The sequence below is a fragment of the Desmodus rotundus genome, chromosome 11 (genome assembly GCF_022682495.2).
Source record: "Desmodus rotundus isolate HL8 chromosome 11, HLdesRot8A.1, whole genome shotgun sequence".
Lineage (NCBI taxonomy): Eukaryota > Metazoa > Chordata > Mammalia > Chiroptera > Phyllostomidae > Desmodus > Desmodus rotundus.
In genome coordinates, this window is record NC_071397.1 from 37,455,589 (window position 1) to 37,477,950 (window position 22,362).

General features: G+C 38.2%; 1 protein-coding gene across 1 annotated transcript in view; it reads left to right on the top strand.

Moving 5' to 3' along the window:
• The window catches only part of BCKDHB (branched chain keto acid dehydrogenase E1 subunit beta), a 209,187-nt gene extending 187,049 nt beyond the window's left edge, over nt 1–22,138 (top strand). Inside the window, exons 10-11 of the mRNA XM_024576580.3 lie at nt 20,080–20,228; nt 21,852–22,138. Of these exons, the coding sequence (XP_024432348.2) occupies nt 20,080–20,220 (141 nt within the window). The 3' untranslated portion in view covers nt 20,221–20,228; nt 21,852–22,138. The remainder of the gene's footprint in view (nt 1–20,079; nt 20,229–21,851) is intronic.
• The last annotated feature ends 224 nt before the right edge of the window (nt 22,139–22,362 follow it).

Genomic DNA, 22,362 nt, shown 5'->3' on the forward strand with positions numbered 1-22,362 from the left:
TATGGTCTGAAGCTGTCTAACAGGTGCACTGACTCTGGGGCCTTCTGGGAGGTGCAGGTCAAGGTCAGCTGCAGCGTGCATTCTGCCCTGGGCCACCTGGCATGAGCTACAAAGAGATCTGCAGATGGTTGCTACTTGTATTGGGCTTGGAGGTGACCTGGAGAGGCTAAGCTGTGAACCAAGGCTGGCTGCTGCTAGTATCAGGCCTGGGGCCCCTTAGCTAGAGGTATGGGGCAGGCTGAGGCCAGATACTGCTTTTATGAGAGATTTTAGGAAAGTCTAAAGCATGACCCAAGACAGTCCATTCATATGGAAAAGCCATAGGAAACACCCAAAATTTGGTGGGGCGGAGTCTCAGAATCACCAGGGTGCGGCAAACAGTGTGAACCAGGTGGATGGAGATACAGATATGGTGCCTGCTGCTGACTCTATAAGGGACTCTCAGAAAAGGAACAGTGGCTTCTGACAGCACAATTGTATGGCTGAATGTTGCCCCTCAGCTCTTGTCCTGATGCCAGACAATTCAGTTTTTCCCATATGTCCCTGTTGCCTTTTGAGCTGCTGCTCCAGCAGCAGTGGAGCTCAGAGGCAGTGAGTCCCTCAGCGAGTAAGTCTGTGTGTGGGCCCCTTTAAGAGGAACGGCCTGGAACTCCTGACCCCTCTTTTCCCTAAGCCTCAATCCCTGCTGGTTTTTACAACCTGAAGCTATGGAAACTTCTCTGCCCAGCTCTGAAACCTTGGGCTCTGGGACTTGGTGTGGGGCTGGGACCTCTTGCTCCTCCAGGGAAACCTCGAGGGCCAAGATATCCCTCCCAATTTTTATCCACCTCACGTGGATGTGGGACCAGCCAGTTCAGTATCTTTGCCTCTTCTACCAGTCGCAATGTGGCTTCTTCAAATCCCTAATTGTAGAACTTCCTTTCAACTAGATTTCAGGTGGTTCTGAACGATGCTTTTCTGTAATTTAGTTATAATTTTGTAGTGGTTGTGGGAGGATGTGAGTACCACATTTACCTATACCATCTTAATCTCATTACAATGATGTTAGCCCCTTTCAGTATTTAATCCGAATTAACCTTAAACAAAAAGCATTTTGTAACTTCTTAAGGTCCTTGGGTTCTTTTGTTTCTTTATCTTTTCTTTCCTCCTTTTGTTTCTTTGTTTCTTTCTTTTCTCCCCCCCCCCCTTTCTTTTTTTGGTTATTATGAGTTTATTTGTTTTGGTTCTGTGGCCATCAGTATTTTGTCAGTTTTTTGCTATTTGTGTGTCAAAATGGTCAGCTGACAACCTCCTGAGTTAGCTTTGTCAGGAAATCAGGGCTGAAATTCTTTTTGTTCAAAATATCCTGGCTTTTGGTATCTGTACTGAAGAACTAATGACTCTCAAGCCCTTGCCTTCCTCCCAGCTTGACAGATATTAAGGTAAGTGAAAACAGGAATTTTTCAGGTCAACCTCAGATTTACTGCTGTGTGCCAGACATTGTACGCTATAAGATGACTTCTTATACAGGGAGTCAGGAAGGGCATTTACTCTTTCATCAACTGGAGTTCGATTTCCTTTATTATCATGCTGATCAGTGCCCACTGGTAGTGTAGATGATTGAATAGAAAAGCTAGAGCCACACTGTCCTGTCACTTACCTAGCTGATAAGAGATTCAGGTCAAGGACCCGAGTGCTCTACTTGCTAGTACAGTATGAGTCTGAAACCCAAAGGAATCGAACTGCTTTGTCATTCATTTCACAAAGGAAACATTTTTTCACAACATGAAAAGATAATGAGTTGGAATTTACTTAAACTTTCTAAGAAATTAGTCTGTATGGAGATTCCAGTTAATAATTCCAAATAACAGAATTTTCAAATAATCTGAATTTTTATAAACCAGAATGAAAATAAATGCTAAGCAGATACAAATATACCCTTCTGAACTTTGTATAATTGGGTACATAGAACATTTTCTAGTTATATTTTGCTTTCATTTATAGATTTCCACACAATTACCCCAAGTTGCTGGATAGCAAAATTTTTAGGGGGCTAGCTCAGAGTTTGCTATATTGTAATCAGCCTTGGTGATTGACAACAAAGAGTGACATGAATGAGGGGGGAGAGTTTTCTCTACAGCCCCTAAGACTAAGAAAACCTGTGTCTGTGTGCAGTGAATTTCTACTTCTTACTAAAGGAACAATAGATACCATTTTTAAAAATACAATCTTTGTGCATGTTGCTAGGTTACTCAATTTTGAGCCTTTTTCTTTACAATGCATAATTATAAGAAACCATTGAGAAAGATGCAGCAATAAGAAATAGAAGATAAAATATGTAGTAGTATGAGCGTATGGGAAATTGATATTTTCATTAAGATACTGGATATGGTAATAGACTGATTACTAGAAGATATATTTGAATACTAGCCAAAAAAGGATTCCATTCAGCCACAGATTATACTAAAATACTTCTAATTTCAAATTTTCTATTTTTTCTAACTTCCTCAAAAGTATTGATTCTTTAAATGATTTTTTAATCATTTTTTATTGTTACTATATTACTGTTGTCCCAATTTTTCCCCTTTTCCATTGTCTGCCCATCCCACCCCCTGCTCTTGCAGTCAGTTCCCACACTGTCTTCCATGTCTGTGAGTCATTCATACATGTTTTTTGACTAGTCCCTTCCTCTTCTTTCCACCATGTCCCCCTCCTACCTCCCTTCTGGTCACTGTAAGTTTGCTCCATGTTTCCATGCCTGTGGTTCAATTTTGTTCATTAGTTTATTTTGTTCAAGAATCCACTTATATGTGAGATCATATGGTATTTGTCTTTCACCAGCTGGCTTATTTCACATAGCATAATATTCTCCAGCTCCATCCACACTGTCACGAAACGTAGAGTTTCTTTCTTTCTTTCTGCTGTGTAGTATTCCATTGTGTAATGGAATGTACCACAGTTTTTCTGATCCACTCATTTACTGATGGGCACTTAGGCTGTTTCTGGCACTTGGCTATTGTATATAGCCCTGCTATTACCATAGGGGTGCATATAAGTTCTATTGAATTGGTGTTTTGGTCTTCTTAGGATATATTCCCAGCAGCGGAATTGCTGGGACAAAAGCCTATTCCATTTCTAGTTTTTTGAGGAAATTCCGTACTGTTTTCCACAGTGGCTGCACCATAGGGGTCCCTTTTCTCCACATCCTCTCCAGCACTTGTTTGTTGCTTTATGATGGCCATTCTGACTGGTGTGAGGTGGTATCTCATTGTGGTTTGAATTGCATTTCTCTGATGGCTGGTGATGCTGATCATCTTTTCATATGTGCATGGGCCTCCTGTATGTCCTGCATGGAGAAGTGTATTCAGATGCTTTGCCCATTTTTTAATTGGATTGTTTGTCTTCCTGCTGTTGAGTCATATGAGTTCTTTGTATGTATTGAAGATTAAACCCTTGTCTGATATGTCATTGGCAAGTATGTTTTCCCATATGGTTGGTTCCCTTTTCATTTTGATGATGGTTTCTTTAGCCATGCAGAAGCTTTTTAGTTTGATGTAGTCCTATTTGTTTATTTTTTCCTTTATTTCCCTTGCCCTAGGGGATATATCAGCAAATATATTGCTACGTGGAATATCTGAAGCTTTACTGCCTGTGTTTTATGCTAGTATTTTTATGGTATCATGACTTATATTCAAGTCTCTTATCCATTTTGAATTTATTCTTGTGTATGGTGTAAGTTAGTGGTCTAGTTTCACTTCTTTTTACATCTATCTGTCCAGTTCTCCCAACACCATTTATTGAGGTGGCTATATTTGCTCCATTGTATGCTCCTGCCCCCTTGGTCAAATATTAATTGAACATAGAGACTGGGGTTTATTTCTGAGCTCACTATTCTGTTCCATTTATCTGTGTCTGTTCTTATGCCAGTACCAGACTGTTTTGATTACAGTGGCCTTGTAATATAATTTGATATCAGATTGTGATCCCTCCTCCTTTGTTCTTCTTTCTTGTAATAAGAAAAAGAATGAGAGCTGACTAAAGAAAGAAAGAATGATTTTGAGAGGACAGAGTGAAGAGAAATAGGAATAAAGAGTAAATAGGAGTAAATAGGAGTAAAGGCATAGCTTGGGGAAAAATAAGATTTACAACAAAAATAAGAAAGGGCTGAAAGAAGGCCAAATGGAGTAAGACAAAGTAAGGGTAAAATGTGAGATTTGAAATCAAAATAAACTAAAAAGTATTACAAAAATCTAAGTAAAAAGAATAAGAAATAAAAGACAAAGAATAGTGAATTAGTTGGAATACAATTGACGTAAAAGAAGAAGTCTTTAAAAAGCTATGCAAACGAATAAAAAGAACACAAATTCTGAAGAGGAATGAGGTGGAACTTGTCTCAGCAGGGTTTGGTATGTTTGCCTTCTGTCTTCTTTTTCTGGATCTGCCTCTGGTTTTTTCTCAGCTCAAAGTCCTGGGGTGGGCCGTCCAGCTTCCAGCAGAACCACCTCTGTCACCTTCACGTGCTTCTCAAGGTGGCTTCTATTGTGATTGGGAAGGTGGGACCCCTGTGTCTCTCTTGGGCACTGTGCAGTCTTCTGGGAAAGTCGTGGGTGTGTTCCCCCTGCCCTGGCACCACTCATCTTGGCCTGTCCCAGCTTATTTCCAATAATGTACAGTTTCTGCTGAATTAGCTGTCCATTTCAAGGTAGGGGCCAATCTATGTAGAGGTTCAGCTCTTTTCTGCTTGGTGGTGCTGTCAGTTCTGTGTGTGAGCCAAGGCTGGGCAGGGGCCTGATTCCCCTTGCTGTATGATTTCTGATCTCCCTGCCTTGCTGGCCTGAGTGGAATAGGGCCCTAGGAACCAGTGTATTTTGTCTCCCTGAGAAAGTCCAAAATGGGCCCTTTAATCATTTCATTTTCTTTCTCTTGCATATATGCACCCTGCAGAGTGTTCTTGAGCCTCTCATGCTTGTAATCCCGCAGGATGTGGGGGCTGTGTGTGTCCTTCCTTTCCTGGAGATTCAGTCTCCCCAGGGAAGGGGGCTCTGTCTGGCTATAAATAATCTCAGGTGCTCCACTCCCACCTGTCCAGTTCCTAGACCACTGCCGTTGTAGCAGATTCACTCTCCATTCTGCACAGTCTCTGGCCTGCCAGCTGTCCCAGGCTGGAGCTGAGAAATTCCCTTGCTGTGCACCTTTCTGATCTCTGCCCAGCTGCACTCAGTGGGAGCAAACCACACCCTCAATCCTTTCCCCTTGCTGATAGAGCAGCTTTGCATGGGGTCCCTGCCCAGAACACCTGAGCTCCCATTTTAAAAAGTCCAGGCACTCCCACTGCAGCACTGACTGAGTCACTGTCTAGCTTTGCATACACACCACCTCCCCAAAAAGCCAGAAGTCTCTCACAGTCAAGGCTGGCTGCGGTCTGCCTCCTGGGCTGACCCAGGTGCAGGCAGAATCTCTCTCTCTCTCTCTCTCTCTCTCTCTCTCTCTGGCACTCTCCAGGTTAGCGTTTGCTGCTGCAGCTATGGGTGTGCTGCTCGCTGTGTGTGTGTTTAGCCTGGATCACCCCAACTTTGTGTATCCAAGTGACTCCAAGCTCAGTTCTGGGGGATCTCTGCCCTGGGAGGGGAGAGAGTGGCAGAGCTGAGATGTCTGACCAGGTTCTTTAAGGCCTCAGGCACCACACCCAGGGTACTTCCCCTTCAACCTATAAAATCTCCTTACCTCCTGTTGTGTACTCCTTGGCTTCCAAACTTCATACCAGCTAAGATTCCATTGCATGATTAGTTTATTTTTCAGAAGATTAACCAGGAATCTGAGTTGGGACAAGAGCAAGCTGACTCCGCTTCCACCTACTTGGCCGCCATCTTTTCTCTCAAAATGTTTTACACTAAATGAAGTGATAATTTCCCCTAAATAACTCAAAAAAGTGATTCCCTCATGTTGTGTACTTTGACTTACTACCCTTATCCCTGTATTGTTGCATGTTTCACTGAGATTCTCAGCAACGCTGGTATTCGTTTCTAATGATATATCTGGTTTCCTATAAATGAACCCTAAGTTCACCTTGAAAATCTTGTGACACTCCATAGCTACTCTTGCATGTGCACTTTAACATGTAGATATATAAAATATGAAAACCATCTGTCACTGTTGGGGCTGGTCTGCTGGCCATCTGGCCGCCTGGTTGTCCCCTCCATCCCTTCCATTGCTTTTGTTGCTCTTTTGTTGGGTGCTCTCACCTCAGCCTGTTCTCAGGTCCCCAGAGTTTCTCTCCACCTGGGGGCCACACAGACTCGTTGCTGTCTCCGTACCTTTGTACTTATTTTGTCACCTTGCAGAGCCACCTTCTCAAGAAAGCCCTTCCTTGAGCACTCTGTACAACTGAGCTCCCTGTTATGTTTACCACAAAATTCTGTGGACGTCCTGTCTAGGACTTCCTCATGCGTATTCCCCCGCTAGAATATAAAATTATGTGAAAATAGGGGCATCATGGGTCTAAAATAGATGATCGAAAAATGATTGAATAAATGAATATTTAAAAAAATCAACATCAAGGTCCTGAAGGCTTCCTGGAAGAGAGCATTTAAGCTGAGTTTGAAAAGTGGACTATGCGAAGGTAGCAGGGGATAGAAAAATCAGAGTTTTAGAAGAGAGTGGTTTATGTTATAAAACAGCAAGCTTTGCGGTGGAGGCGGGCCTGTGCATGTCTGTCCTGGGTTGTGAGGGGATTAAGGATAAATGAAGAGTAAGTTTTGGGGAGCTAGGGAAAACTTCCAAGCAGGGCAGGGATGGGATCACAATGGTAACGACAGTGTGGAGGCTGCTGGATGAGTAAGACAATGTGTAGTGACTGCTAAGGAGTAAATACCTCCACAACCCACCTCTGTCCTGCTGACTTTTTGCCTCATCAGTGACTAAGGTCATTAATATCCTGGAGTGAACCAGAACATAAGTCAGACCTGAAGTTGTTTGGGTAGCAATTATGTACTAATGCCTACTCTGTAGCAGGCATTGCACCTCTAATACAGTGGGCTGTGAAGCCAGTGTACATGACCTTCTGCAATGTTGGTTTTACACACCTAAATTAAGATGCAGCTTTAAAGATTTACCTATTGATACTTAAGCCAGTGAAGACGAAGCTGGTAAATACCTTCCTGAATAGGAAAGAGATGTATTTAATTTAGTAAATGTAGTCAATTTATTTATTACTCTGAACAGTAATACTCAGATATCTTGAAACAACCACAGATAAGAAATGTAGCCATTGAAAATGTACAAAAACTCCAAGAGCTGGGTGGAAGCATATGTTATTTCTTGTTAGTTTTATGTGTCATTTGCTCTCTGGAGATAGTTTTCTTCTGTCTGGACCTCCGCACAAAACCCACTCCAGCTATGACATTCTTGAATTACTACTTCACAAATTTTACCTCATTTTGAAACTAGACTACAATGACTGATTTCACTAATTTTGCATTTACTATAAAGCTGAATTCTAGTGAAATAATTCAGTTAGCAAAAATACTGTTAGTTTTGTGCAAAAAGTGATATATTGTAGACTTGAAACAAGTTCCTATTGTTATCGCCCCAGAAAAGGAAACCTATTTCCCCCCCCAAAATATTAGTGTTCAGAGCTGCTGCTTATTGATAGGGAAAGAGTAGTTGCCATAGCAATCTAGCAGCCTCTGAGGGAATGCGGTCATGGCCTTAAGCATCCGGCAATCCACCCCGTTTGGAGAGCACCTCTGAAAAGAATTCCCTTCCATAGAAATTAAATTACTGAGATAAAATAGTTTAATTTCTGTAGCTCAGATTTGTCCATAGATTTGTTTGCACACTTACCTTCTGTAATGAAAAGAAAAGCATTTATAATAAACATATCATATGTGGTTATCTTTGGGGATGAGGTTAAATACAAGTAGATTGCATGCTCATTTCATAAACATGTTCTCAGAGACTCAAACAACCTTTACTGTTTCTCATGTGAGCTACAGAGCTTGAAAACCAATTCAACAAGATGCTGATCAAATGTATTTATCAGTATTTGGGGTTTTCAGAGTTTCAGCAAGTGTTGTGAAGTAGAGGAAAAAATCATAGCATTATAGAAATCTGCAGAAGCTGAGCTGAGCAAAACAAGCGACTTAATACTCATGTATAATAATTGTTTTACAGTAACATCAGCCTGCCATCAGTAGTTCTAAATCCGAACTTGCTCGCAGGACAGCTTGCTGTGTGAACACTGTTTACAGGACCGAGGCTGCACATTTGCTCTGCAGCTGTGCGGAACCGTTATCAGTTTGGCGCACAGCATGGTTGTTTTGCAGGCACAGTAGACACCTCAGATCCCTTTTGGCAATTCTGAAGTAACAGAAGTACCTACTGCCGAAGCGAATCATATGTACTTAATTAGATTTGCTACATAATTAGTATTTGAAGAAACCTAAGGAAAATCCTTGTGGGTTGGTGATTTGTTATGTCAAATATATGTATGTGCATTTAGGGAACTGGGGATTGAAACTGATGCGATTCTACTGCATCATAATCCAGATGTGTTACATACTTACATAATTTTTTAATCAGGATTTTAAAAGTGATACTTTCCCAGGGAAGACTGAAATGCTTGTCCAGGCAGCTCGGACCTGTCTGCTTCCATGCTTGGGGACGGGCCCTTCTGCACATAACCGTGTCCTCTTGATGGCACTTACGTGTGTGTAAACAGCTTCACACCTTCAATAGGAGAGCCCACAGCTGTTTAGTGAACACCCAGGTCAGCTGTCGAGAGTGTGCCAGTGACCACTAATCGAAACTGACAAATACAGTCTGAGACAGGGAAGTCTGTGCCGCACTTAAATTTAAATTTTAAGAGTAATTTAGTTGCAAGTCTTATCTATTGTTTTTAATTTCACAAAAAGAATTCAATTTTTATTCTTAAAAGACATTTCTTTAAATACTTATGAGATTTTCTTGTGTAGTTTTAGAGTTCTACAAAATGAGTTAACTGTGAGGAGAGGATTAAATTTCATATTCTAATTTAAGTCTAGGATAAAACTTGTAACGTATGTTTATTTAAAATATTTTTCTAATCAATCAAAAGCTGTCACATTCTTATCAAATTACGTAGTACCTAAATTCATCTAGATTTTATTATAGATAAGGAAATAAATGAAAGGGAACATTTAATTTCCTGATGGAGTACTTTAATGATTTTTAAAAATTTAAACTTACAGCCATCATAGTTTGAACATCCAGTTTTTCCTAAGTATTCACAGCTTCAGACCTGGAGGTGACGGCTCACAACCTGCACTCCATCAAGGTGCTAGTAATTACACAGAAAAAAGGTACCGACGTCCACCCTTCCCCTCATTTGCACAGCTTCTCCCCAGCAAGTATCTAAAGGGAACAAATATAAATCCAAGCCTAACTTACTGTAACTCTAATTTAAAATGTATTCTCTTCCCTCCCTCCCCAAAAGAGGCACTCTACTGCTAAGTATTTTTGTTTGTTTGTTTTTTGTTTTTGCCGCTGCCCCTCCTAGAAACCTGCACAACAGAGAGAGGGAGAGCTATATGGCTTTTGTGAAATAAGAGAAAGAATTCTAGAAATATATTTAAAGCTATGTTACTTTGACCTAAGTTCTAGTTCATTCCTTCTGAAAAAATGAGAATAATAACTCATATTTTTATATGATTGTTTAAAAGCAAGGGTTGGGAAATTCTGGCCTGTGGACCAAATGAAGCCCACCCCTCGTTTTTGGGCAGCGTGCAAGCTGTTTCTAGTCTAGCCTACAGGACACACAGTATAACCAGTGATGTGGCAAGTTTTTTAAAGCTTTTCATTCAAGTTAAAAAATCTTCATTGGAGTGGATAAAAACAAACAGTTCCACCAGTTTTTCTTTCACAGGTATAATGAGCACTAGATATAAAAAATATTTCCTTGTATCTAAAGCAAGATGCTTTGGCCCACCTTTTAACCATAAATCTCAGTAACACTCAAGATTAACCAGGAGAGCTGGTTCAGATACCAACAACTTTGAGCACCTGTGTGATCGTCAGCCCTCCTTGAACTGGGCGGCCGCAGCGCCTCACTTATGCCATCACAGAGAGTCGTTGAAAGGATTAAGTGAGGCTATACAAATACTTACCCTTGTTTATTACTAAATAAGAACATCTCTCTGGTTACTATTTAGTGAACATCTGGCTTTCTGTTGCCTGTATGCCTGTACTTACTCCTTCTCTGAACGGATAGGCATATGGACAAATACATTTCTTTTCCTGTAGGCTGCTATGTTGTTTCTCGGACATTGGCCGGAATGTGTTGATTAAACACCGGATTGTTTGTTGACGTCCCTGTGTGCTTATGTACATCACTATGTGTGATATATGATGTACCGGGAAACTTCTGGGGCCTCTTTCAAAGAGCCATTGCTTTTCATGTTAGCCTCTGATTCCTAATTGAGTGACCAGATTAAATTGATATTCCATAGTTTGGCCTCAAGTAAGTAGATAAAAAGTAGGAAGTTAATGTTCTGGTTCATCTAAATATATTATGTGAACATTGCCATTTTTATGAACTGTATAAATTTAATTAAATTTATTAATAATAGTACCATTGGGGAATGCTAATATTATATTTTTACACTTAAGTATAAAAGTATCCAGAGCTAAGTCACAGTTTCTAACCACCCCCTCAGTAGTGCATCTGTGGTTTTTATCAGGCTTATTAGAAGTTTGTTTATGGAGCATGCAATATGTGCAGACTTGGGTTCCTCTCATCAGCATACAGTTTACCCAGTATTGGGAGCAAAAAAGGATATATATATATATATATATATATATAATCTCCCCCTAATTCTGAAATATCCATTCTTGAATTTATGAAAATGTATATATGCAAATGCATAGACATTAAACCTGAAAAACTCCTATGTGAGAAATATTAAGCACCTTCACAGGAAGAAACATAGATATGTAAATCCAGTGAAGAGGAAAATATATCTGGGATTCTGCATTTTATTATAATTTGATACAGACATTAACTACAACTTCTAGATTCAGTGAACAGGTCAAATTCATTACGTTAGTGAAAGTCATCCTCATCTAAATAGTGAGAGCATTTATAAGCCTTTCCTTACTCTGGTCAGAGATTGCCACCATTACTGAGGTCAGAAACATGTTCGCTTTGTTAATTTGTCCAGTTATTAAACTTTGGAAGTGCAGCTACCGCTGGAATCCAGTGAATGAGTATTTGACCACATCTCCCTAATTGTTGGTGATAGCCTAGAATGTTTATTTCTCTAGTAAAATTGCAGTGATCCACTGACCAGAATTACACCGCTGAAAAATAAGTTGGCATGATTTATTCATTCAGCAAAACCAAGCATAAAGGCTGTGTTGCTATGATACCCAGTGTTAACTTTTTTAAAAATGTGTTTAATTTCAGTAAAAACATTGACATATCTATTTTGGCATTATATCGATAAAGTTGATTTTTCCCTTTTCCTTGCCTTATTTAACAAGTTCTTTTTAGCATTCTTTTATACATAAACTAAAAGACAAACTAGAAATCAAACATTTTTAAACAGAAGGTAAAAGCAATAAAAACCCCTCTATATTGAGCAAAAACATATCATTTGTAAAATAGAAAATATTTTAGCCATTATTTTTTAAATCCAGCTTTTCAAACTGTTTAGAAAGATGGTGGTGCCAGGTAGGGAGAAATCACTCTAGTCTAGTAGTTTCATTTTGTAATTGGTTTTGAAACCTAAAAACAGGTCATGACAAATCCTAACAATTTTTTTCTAGTGCAGGTTCAGTCCCCCAAATTCTAAGATAATACCAAGTACATTTTCTATGTCACGAGACAAAGGAATCGTCAGGTTGCTTTAGCTAGGGTTCATTTCTGCCTTCCGAGCACCATTTAGTCATGTTAGAATGCTATTTGAAGAATTTTGTGGAAAAAAAACAAGCAAAGTGAATGCTTTGTAGGGTCATCAAATGTTGCTCTACCAGATTATTTTAAATTTCCTGGTGCCAAGCCAAGAAAAAAATCCTACCTTACAGAGAGCGATTTGTTCCTGCGATGACTCAGGGCTGCAAGTCGCATATATTTATCATTACGTGTCCACATTCTAAAGAAATTTCACTTTCAAACCTTGCTGCCGTTCATGCTTTCTTATATAGGAAGAATTTTGAACTATAAATTTTAAGAAGCTTCAGGGTCTGTGGAAATTTGAGAACATTGCCTTTTTTTCTACTGTTGAATATAAATTGTTTTAACAAAAGCAATGGAGCCACAGTACATTTTAAATGTCAAAATTTGCACATCATATATCTCAAAAGAATTTAAACTGTAGACTTTGAACTTTTAAAACATCAGAACATCATTGGAGACTGATTGCAGCACATAAATAGAAAGTGTTGCAGGAAGATTTAATGAAGAAATTGATTTTTTTGCCATTGTTTCTCACAGCGCTCTTCAGGTAAAAACAGTGAGGCAGCTTTGGGTTGTAGCTCAAGACTGTATCTAGGGGAAAGTCTGAAAGCAGAACCACAAACCTTGACAGGTTTTACTGGGAAAACCAGAGTGGTTTGGACAGAGTGCTAGTGAGTTAAGGTAGGATTACAAATTCTAGGACTGAGTTGTCACTTGCTTTCATTTATTTCTGATTTTAAATATAGTGAAATTATAAAATTATCATTTTGAGAAGAAAGCAATTTATATTACATAGTAAATTATTGATGTTAAAGTTAAATTTTGATATTGAAATTTGTTCTTTAATTTAAACAGTTAATGTATCGAGATTCATAGATTAAGTCTACATTAACATGCTTATATTCTGGCGTGACTATTGAATCTGAACAATGAATCATTTCTATGTATATTTTAATATCATTCTTCAACTTTGTTTAGGTAGCTAGACTGTATCCAGGAAAACTGTTTAGATCAAAAATAGTATTTCTAACTTCAGAAAATAGGCTTCTATTTTAAAAATGAATTGGAATTTAAGTGAAAATCCTAATTTAGAATTCAGTTTCATTCTTTAAGTAGCTGGAAAAAAATCTTAAAAAACCAAAATTATAACAAATTTCCAGCAATTTGCATTAAAAAAGAAAAATATGGAATTTTTTATAAAGTCAACAGACATTGAAGACATTCCAATGAAGTTAAGTAATAAAAATCTCAGCTTTTACTTTAGTCAAGATTATGATTTTATATGGAAGCTTTGCTGAAGTAGTTGGGCCTGTGTAAAATGTTTCAGGTGTTACACAACTCTGGATAAAATTATATTATTCATACACGTATACTGCTTTATTTAGTTACATAGTTTCAGCTGTGTTTTAAAAGTGAGAAACTTCATAGCAACAAGTTTTTGTTGAATATATCTCATGTGAGTGGTACTAGAAAAGTAAACTGAACATAGCTCTAATGTTTAGGGGAGCATTCAGTTAGTTTGGGGATAGATTAGGGACTCAGCTGTCTGAAGAATTAATTTCATAGACCTATGTTATATAGAAAATTGATACAGACTAATATATATTTTAAGTTCCATTTCAAAAATATGATGCATGATATTTAAACCACTAGCTTATATGAAAAATATTATAATTAATAAAATTGTATTTATTATTTCAGTAACGAAATTAATTTGGAGTTGCTGATAAAGTGCCTTTACCAGGTTTTTTCCCTTCCTCATTAAACTTCGTTTTAGTGGGTCACAAAATTCTGTGACAGAATTTTGGTTAAGTTGTTTCTATAAAAAAGTACTGATTTTAAAAACTAATAACTTAAAAACTGCCACACACAAAAACAAAACAATTGGTCCATTAAACATTCTCCTTTGCTTCTGAAGGTTTTATGATGTATTATATTTATTAACGTGTCTTTTACTATTAAACTTAAATAGCCAATTGAGATAAACAGTTCTGAGACTGTTCTACCACTGATTACCACTGAGGTGGCAGGTGTTGGGCATAATACTCATTTAGCCTTCTGAGCTTTCTGGGCAGACTTGGTGACTCTGCCAGCTCCAGCTGCCTTCTTGTCCACTGCTTTGATGACACCCACAGCAACTGTCTGTCTCATGACACAAACAGCAAAGCAGCCCAGAGGAGGACAGTCAGAGAAGCTCTCAACACACACGGGCTTGCCAGGAACTGTATCGACAATAGCAGCATCACCAGAATTCAAAAGCTTTGGGCCGTCTTCTGGCTTGTTCCCAGAACAACGATCAGTCTTCAGTTCATCAAATCTGCGAGCAGTGTGAGCTGTGTGACAGTCCAGAACAGGTGCATGTCCGGCACTGATTTGGCCTGGATGGAGCAGGACAATCACCTGAGCTGTGAAGCCGGCTTCTTCCATTGGTGGGTCCCTTTTGCTGTCACCAGCCACATTGCCATGATGAATGTCCTTGACAGACATGTTCTTGACAGTGAAGCCTGCATTGTTCCCAGGAAGAGCTTCACTCAAAGCTTCATGGTGCATTTCAACAGACTTGACTTCAGTTGTAACATTGACTAGAGCAAAGGTGACCACCATGCCAGGTTCGAGAACACCAGACTCCACTCTGCCCACAGGGACAATACCAATGCCACCAATTTTGTAGACATCCTGGAGGGGCAGATGCAGGGGCTTGTCAGTTAGATGAGCTGGTGGTAGGATGCAATCCAGCGCTTCAAGCACTGTGGTTCTACTGTCACTTTCATGGCTGACTTTCCATCCCTTAGCTCTTGGCTCCGGTGTGTTGTCGGCATTCCAACCAGAAATTGGCACAAATGCTGCCATGTCAGGGCTGTACCCAATTTTCTCAATGTAGATACTGACTTCTTTAACAATTTCCTCGTAGCTCTTCTGGCTGTAGGGCGGTTCATTGGCATCCATTCTGTTAACACCAACAATCAGCTGTTTCACAGCCAGAAGGGCATGCTGGGGGGATCTGCCCATTCTTGGAGATAGCTTCTTCAAAGTCACCAACACCAGCAGCAACAACCAGGACAGCACAGTCAGCCTGAGCTGTCCCTGCAGTCATGTTTTTGATAAAGTTTCTGTGTCCTGGAGCGTTAATGATGGTCACACAATTCTTGCTGGTCTCAAATTTCCACAGGGAAATACCAGTGGTGATGCACTCACAGTTAGCTTTGAGTTTATCCAAGACCCAGGCATACTTGAAGGAGCCCTTCCCCGTCTCAACAGCCTTCATCTCGAGTTTCTTGATGGTCGTTTTGTTGGTCCCAGCACACTCGTAGATCAGATGGCCAGTGGTGGTAGACTTGCCGGAATCTGTGTGGCTGGTGGCAAAAATGTTGATATGAGTCGTTTCCTTTCCCATTCTGACTTTGATTTAGTGGTGGTTTTCATGACACCTGTGTTCTGGTGGCAAAGCCGCTGTGAAAAAGCTGCAGGTTTCTTTGACTCATTTGCTGAGAAAGTATAATTTAAATACCAGAATCATTTTTTTTTCTCATCAGCTAAAATTCATGTTTTGGCTATGGGCAAGTTTTCAGGGTAGATTTAAAACTGATTTAAAACAAATATTCTCTGATAATATTTGGAAGCTGGGGGAAGTCTAACCTTACATAAATAACTTAGGACTAACCAACTTATAATCAAAAATAAGTTTCTAAGCTCATGGACTTTAAAGCTATCAGAATCACATCATTGTAGTATATTAATTCAGTTTTCTCCTATTTTTAGAGTTTAACTCCTGCTCATTACGATAACTATTGTAATTGCATTTGGAAGCAAAGTCTCCATTGTTGTTTTATTAATAGTAATAGACAAGAACCCAGTGGTTTTGGAATTTAGGTTTAAAACTTTTTAAAAATTTAGGTTTAAGCATGTTCACAAATCATTTGAAGTTCTTAATGTTTTCTCTTAGAGTAGAAATAACTTCATGATCTATATGTCTTGTTCAGTGCTCATTACATTATTAGCTTAGTGGACTCTCCCACACCCCTCCCCTTGGAAACAAAAATAAATTCTCTAGTTTAAATGTGATATGGTGGCATAACAACAATTATATGGTATAACCTGGATCTTTATGTTTGAAAAGTAACTTAAAATCAGTTTTTTGAGTTATTTCTTTGAAAGTAAGTTGTAGACTGATGTTTCTTGTGGTTCCAAGGAGAAACATAAAATTCTAATTTATCAGATAATTCTATAGGGAGTGATGTCTATTTTGACTTGTGAAGTGCTTCTCATTTCCGTGTCCTGTTTTCTTACTTTCCATTAAATGTTTAGAAAAATGAGTTCAGTAGTTTTTCAGGAAAAAAATAAATTTCATCAGCCAATGTCAGCTGTAAAAAAGTAGGAACATATATAAAATACCTACATTTTTTTATCTCACTTTAAACTTCATAATTTTCCAACTCAAGATGATATATATGTATTTTTGTACAGTGGGCTATATCCAACTTTCTGTCACAGAACACCGGAATAAAAATTATTTCAAAATTGCTCTTAGAAAGAAATCTGAGCCTGGAATTGCCTTGAATTAAAAAACAAAAGCCAAATAAATCAAATAATGTTGTATGGTCTTTATTCTTGACTGTATTTTTTGAGGTATATATGCATTGATTACATTAACTTATCTCCTTCTACTGGTAACCATTTGGTAGCTGACTGATAGCCTCTTTTCTATAGTAGCACTGCTTGGAAAGTATGTTCATTTTGGAGGAAATTTTAAACCATTTCCCTAGCCCTTGACTATAGCCTCAGGAACTGGCAATTAGTGCCTAGGTCCCTGCTCCCCAGCAGGGGGCAGCACTGGGCTTGTCTTTCCTAGAGGCTTGACTTTGGTCTCCACCCTCCTTCCTCATAAAGCACTTAAACTTAGTTTGGTAGTTCCTTTTTTTTTTTTTTTTTTTTTTTTTTTTTAAGGCTTAGAAAGTGTCCAGTAAATAGTAGCTGTTCAGGTTCTGTGTTATAAGGAATATTACTTCTCACTGTTGACTCTTCTATGTTACCAGAATCTTGTCTTCAGTGATGATATGGTTTATCATTGCAAATATTTACCTTGTGTTTTTTCTAACTTGGCACATCTTAAGAGGAAAACAAAAACATCACAGTTACTGAGCACTGTGATGTGTCAGGCATGAAACTAGGTACTTCTAATATGCTACTCCACAGTCTAGGAAAACACCTAGGCAAGGCAACAATAGTGTCACAAAACAATAGGAAGATAGCACAGCAGAATTGTGAATACTTTTATTTTGCTATTGAGCAATCAGAGGCTAGGAGCGGTTAAATCATAGTAGAGCATAGGTTCCCTTCAGACAGAATTCCAAATTCCATGCTGCATCAATTATGTTATCAGGTCTGCCATAAAACAACAAACAGATTTGTTGAGAGTGACTGAAGCCGCAGTGTGGAATGCCTGAGGCCTATTTCAGTGATGTAACTTCTGTGATGTGGTGGCAGGAGAATTTATGGTTAATGCACTTAACACTTGAATTGGGAAATGGAGTTAAGTGATATTTATATACACATACATATATAACCTATATTACATTTGCCAAAATGTAGGAATATTGCAGTATAGTTGATTTTAAAAAACTTATCAATAATATTTTATCTGAAAACAAGAATGGATCATATTTCATTTTTACTTACCTTCTCTTACCTGCTAGAAAATCTTCAGGATCTCTGTTCTCTGCAATTTCAACAAGATACTAGTAAATTTGTTTTGTTTTGTTATAGAAAACAAGCAAATAAAGAACTCATTTTGCCTGAGTCTATGATTTTTATGACTTGAAATTGGTATTCCACATTGTCTGCTTCCTTTTCTGGTTATAATATTCATAGCAAGCCAGATGGCTAAGATATAAACAATTTGGGATATGCTGATTTGAATCATTGGGTATAGCCTAGGAGGTGCCTGATCCCAAGACCATCTGTTTATTGCTCTGGGTGTTACCTTCATGCTGAAATGTGTTTTCAGTTTCTTCATGTCTTAGCCTCTACCTTCCATATAAATACGGAAGAGGCTTCTTAGACCAAACTTAACCCATTGTGCCTCTTGAGGTTTTATTGTAAAACTTTAATCACAGCCTGCCATCCATTTCATTGTTCTTATTTATTCCTATTTTTTCTTGTTATTGCTATTCTGAACAGTAGTGCTTCAAAATTGCTGAAGAGTGACTGAGAATATGGGCTTTGTTGGGATCTTACTTGGCTATGTTTGTGTCTGTTTTACGTTGGGCAAGTTTCTTCACCTTGGTTTCCTCATCTGTGAAATGGAAAATGATACCTACCTTATGCACTTGTAAAATGATTAAATCAGATAAAGTAGAATTCACTTAGCACCATGCCTGTTATATAATAGGGACATACCAGTCACTACTCTTATTAACACACTTCAGAGAGAAAATGTTCATAGTTACAAAAAGACATGGTTAGATATAAATGAAAATACCATATATAGAATTTCATGAACGAGTCTTTTGGAAGGAATATGTTTTTCTTCAAATACCTGATTATTTATGTGAGAGCACACACCACCAAAAAAGAGATGTAGGGGATACTACATAACTGTAAGTTTAGGGTTCACTTTCAGTCCTTTTAACTAGATTCAGGGTGAAATTTTGGACCACAAATAGCTGGAGAAAAGTTTCTCTTGGCAGCTGTCTGGGTTCTTTCCTGTTGCCCTGGACTACCTGTTACTTCGGTCTGCTTTGGAACATCCCGGTCAGGCCCACCATTGTTTTCCCTGTCAAACTCTCCAGGGAGAGAAACCAGCAACCGACACTTCCTGTTTTAGCCCCTGTGGTGGATACTACCTGCAATCTCCACGATTCCCCGTGGGCTAGATAGTTATTTCTTCCTAATTTTCCGTGGAATACTATTTCTGAATCAAAAATCATCAAACATAGTTTTTAAAATATGAGTGTGCTTGGGGAATACAAAGAAGAATATGATTAATGGAAAAGAAGATGATTAATCTGGGTTGTTTTGAAACTTTAGGGCAGATGGTGTCTATAGTGACTGTGTCATAATGTATATAATGAAGAGAGAGAGATGCTTTGTGGAGGATTAATTAGGTACCTTGACCTACAAATCTGCCGATGAGATTCAGATATTTCTAAGACTGTGAGTGTATTTGTGTGTGTGCACAGCTTCTGTAGGAAGAAGAAAACTGATGCAGCACGAAGACGCCCTGTTTTGATGGTTGCCCAGAGAAACAGTAATGACACACAGATCATTTGTGTGTGAACCAGTTCAGTGGGAAGTAACTCTGCTTGACCCAAACATCTTATTTCCAATTGCTTTAAAGAAGTTTTAACACAAAGTCATGAAAGGAAGAATTTAAATCTCTTTAATACACTGTAGTAAACAAAGTGTTAAAATTTCAAACTGTTTCATTTGGTCAGCGGATAGCCTTGTAAAATTGAATCATAGTTGTCCATATACTTGAATTATCTTCCATGATTTTTATAATACATTTTATATACTTAATGTATAGTATGTTAATTCCACAGAATTTACAGTAATTGTTTTCAAATTAAGGAAGTGCTACATATAAAATAACAAATTTGTGTTTGTTAATTCCATAAAATAGTAACTATTATTCATATAAGAAGAAAATTCTTCACTCTTTCTCTTTATTTTAGTGCCATTTAATTACAAAAATAATACTGTGTCATTCAAACTCCAACAGTACATATAAAGTACAAAGTGGAGTCTTTTCTTACCTCCTGCCATTCCCAGTACGGTTATTGCATATAAACTTTGAAAAATACAGGAAACAAGAGAAAACATATTATCACTAATTTCAAGCTGCAGAGTTCACTGTGAACATATTGTTATGATTTTGTTGTGCCTTACATTTATATTTGTAGAACAGCTTGTTTGGTGTAATCCGGTTTGGCTCAAACAGTGGACATGTGTGTAGGCATAATATACATAGACATAGATGAAGATGTATTTTAAGTAAAACTGGATCATGCAAACCTGCTGTTTGTCACCTCCTTTTTTTAACCTTCTTGTTTCACATTACAATAGACTTATTTTAATGCCCTTAGATGGAATTGTATTTTAAGTTGAAATGTTTCATCTCTGAAAAAAGATTTCTTCTTGAAGTTAACCATCTGTATTCTTATCTGTAGGAAGAATGCTTCCTGAACCTGGAGGCTCCTATATCAAGAGTGTGTGGGTATGACACCCCGTTTCCTCACATTTTCGAGCCATTCTACATCCCAGACAAATGGAAGTGCTATGATGCCCTTCGAAAGATGATCAACTATTGACCACAAAAGTAAGTCTGCCCTGCGTTTGTTTGTTTTTTTAATTTTAATTTTTTATTGTTATTCAATTACAGTTGTGTGCCTTTTCTCCCCATCCCTGCCCTGCGTTTTGAGAAAGCTAGCATGTGTCCCTGCAATAATGTTCTGTTACCCAAGGAACAGCGGTCTTCAGTGTGTTGTATTTTGGTAAATGGCAACTTCCAGATGAAAATGGGTATTTCAGAAAAAAAAAAACCACTTAAATTTATAGTAAATTTGCATGTAATAGAAACACAGTAAGCATATGTATTATCTGGTCTCTCCAAAATAGATGCACGCATTTGTTAACATTGAATATCACTAGATCAGGGTGTTCTCTGCTGTGGTTTAATTGCAAACACACCCTACCTCATTGTTCCAGCGTTTACTGTTATTTCTGTGTGTTCTTATCAGCTATTTAAAATCTTCACAAATGGGGTAATTTCATTTATTTAAAAATGGCCCTTCAATTTCGGCTCCAGTGATTTTGACAATGATTCGTACATAGTATTCTGAAATTTGCCTTTATGTTATCTGAAAAGATAGGTTTGTTGAACAGGAAACCTATTCATTGTGTATAAAGGAAATTTTTACTTAGAAAAACCTAAAATATCCAGCACTACCACCATTTCAAGTCTTTTTGGCAAGTGAATGTTTTTAAACTGTGGGTAGTAAATGACGTGTGTTCATTACAGTTTCTGAGTCCTGCTCGCGCGCCTCTGCAGCAGGGTTGGCCTGGCGACAACACACACCGCTAGGTACTGCTGAGGCAGGTTTCGGGGTGTAAGACTGCAGACGTTGCTGTCACCGACACTCTTATTTTGTCTTTGGCATTTTTGAAATGATTTTAAATGCATAGGAATTAAATGCCATGTAATAATACAGCCCATACTTTTTAAAGGTAAGAAATAACCATATTCGAATGTGGGAGGTGGGGAGTAGGTAGGGCAGAGAGAGTAATGGGGAGAGAAATGGGGACAACTGTAATTGAACAACAATTAAAAAATTTAAAAAAGAAATACTATATTCATTTATTATGTGAATGGGTAGTAAAGCTAGCTCACCTAAAACCAGAGAGAACCTTTAAATTTGTGCAGAGGAAATAATGCTCCCTTCTGCCCCTCTGATCTCCTCACCACGTAGTCTGTCGTTCTGTTCTGAAAATACTGTTAAGGCCATTACCCACACACCCCTGGCATTCTCTCTGACATGCAGAGGTAGATGCTTCATTTCCGATGTCCTCTTAATGTCTGTGAAAGCAGCTGGCGTCCACGGTAAAGTCACACTCAGGACTGGTTAGGGGACTTCCTCGTTTTGTTGTCCGTCTAGTTCCCTTCCATGGACCATCATAACGGAGAGTCAGGGTAATAACATGCAGCCATATGGCTTGTTGCTACTTTGAAAGTAGTATTTAGTGCTGGTTTTACCTTTGGGTATGTATTTTTTTTAAACAAAAAGAAAATTGAGCCTATTGTGAGAATATGGTAAAAGATGCATAGGCGTTCTATACCAAAAGTTAGAATGACATTAAAGTATGGAGTCATACAACTAAGAAAAATCTATATTTAACTCACAGTGGCCAGAATGTCTGTAATTATTGTTTATTTCTTTTACAGAAAACCTGGAAGATCATGACTAGATATGGAAATATTTTTCTGAAGTTTTTATATTGTCTCAGATTTATCTCTTCTTGAAAATAAGAGTTTTTATGAAATGAATCATGATGGATATTGGCCAAAAATTACAAATTAGTTATTGTATTAGCACACATGAGTTGATTTCCATTAAGAGTGTTTCAGATTAACTTTTGAAAGTGTTCCATATGATGGTCTTATAAATTCCATTTAATTACATCTGTAAATACTGGGTGTGGGTAGTACTCAATAAAGCAAATCAGATTGTCTTCAGGTTGTGTGTCTTTTTTTCATTAGTAAAAAGAATTTTTATTGCAGATGAAGGGAACCCAAATTCCACCACCCTGAAGCTGCTTTTCTGAGGTACTGATTTTAAGCTGTTTATTAAGAAACAAGACTCAGGGGGGAGCTTTGACCCTCCCCAACTCCCTTTCTCTTGCGCAAGAGATTCAGACAGAGAAACCTGCTTTAGGTAGATCTTGGGATGTTCGCC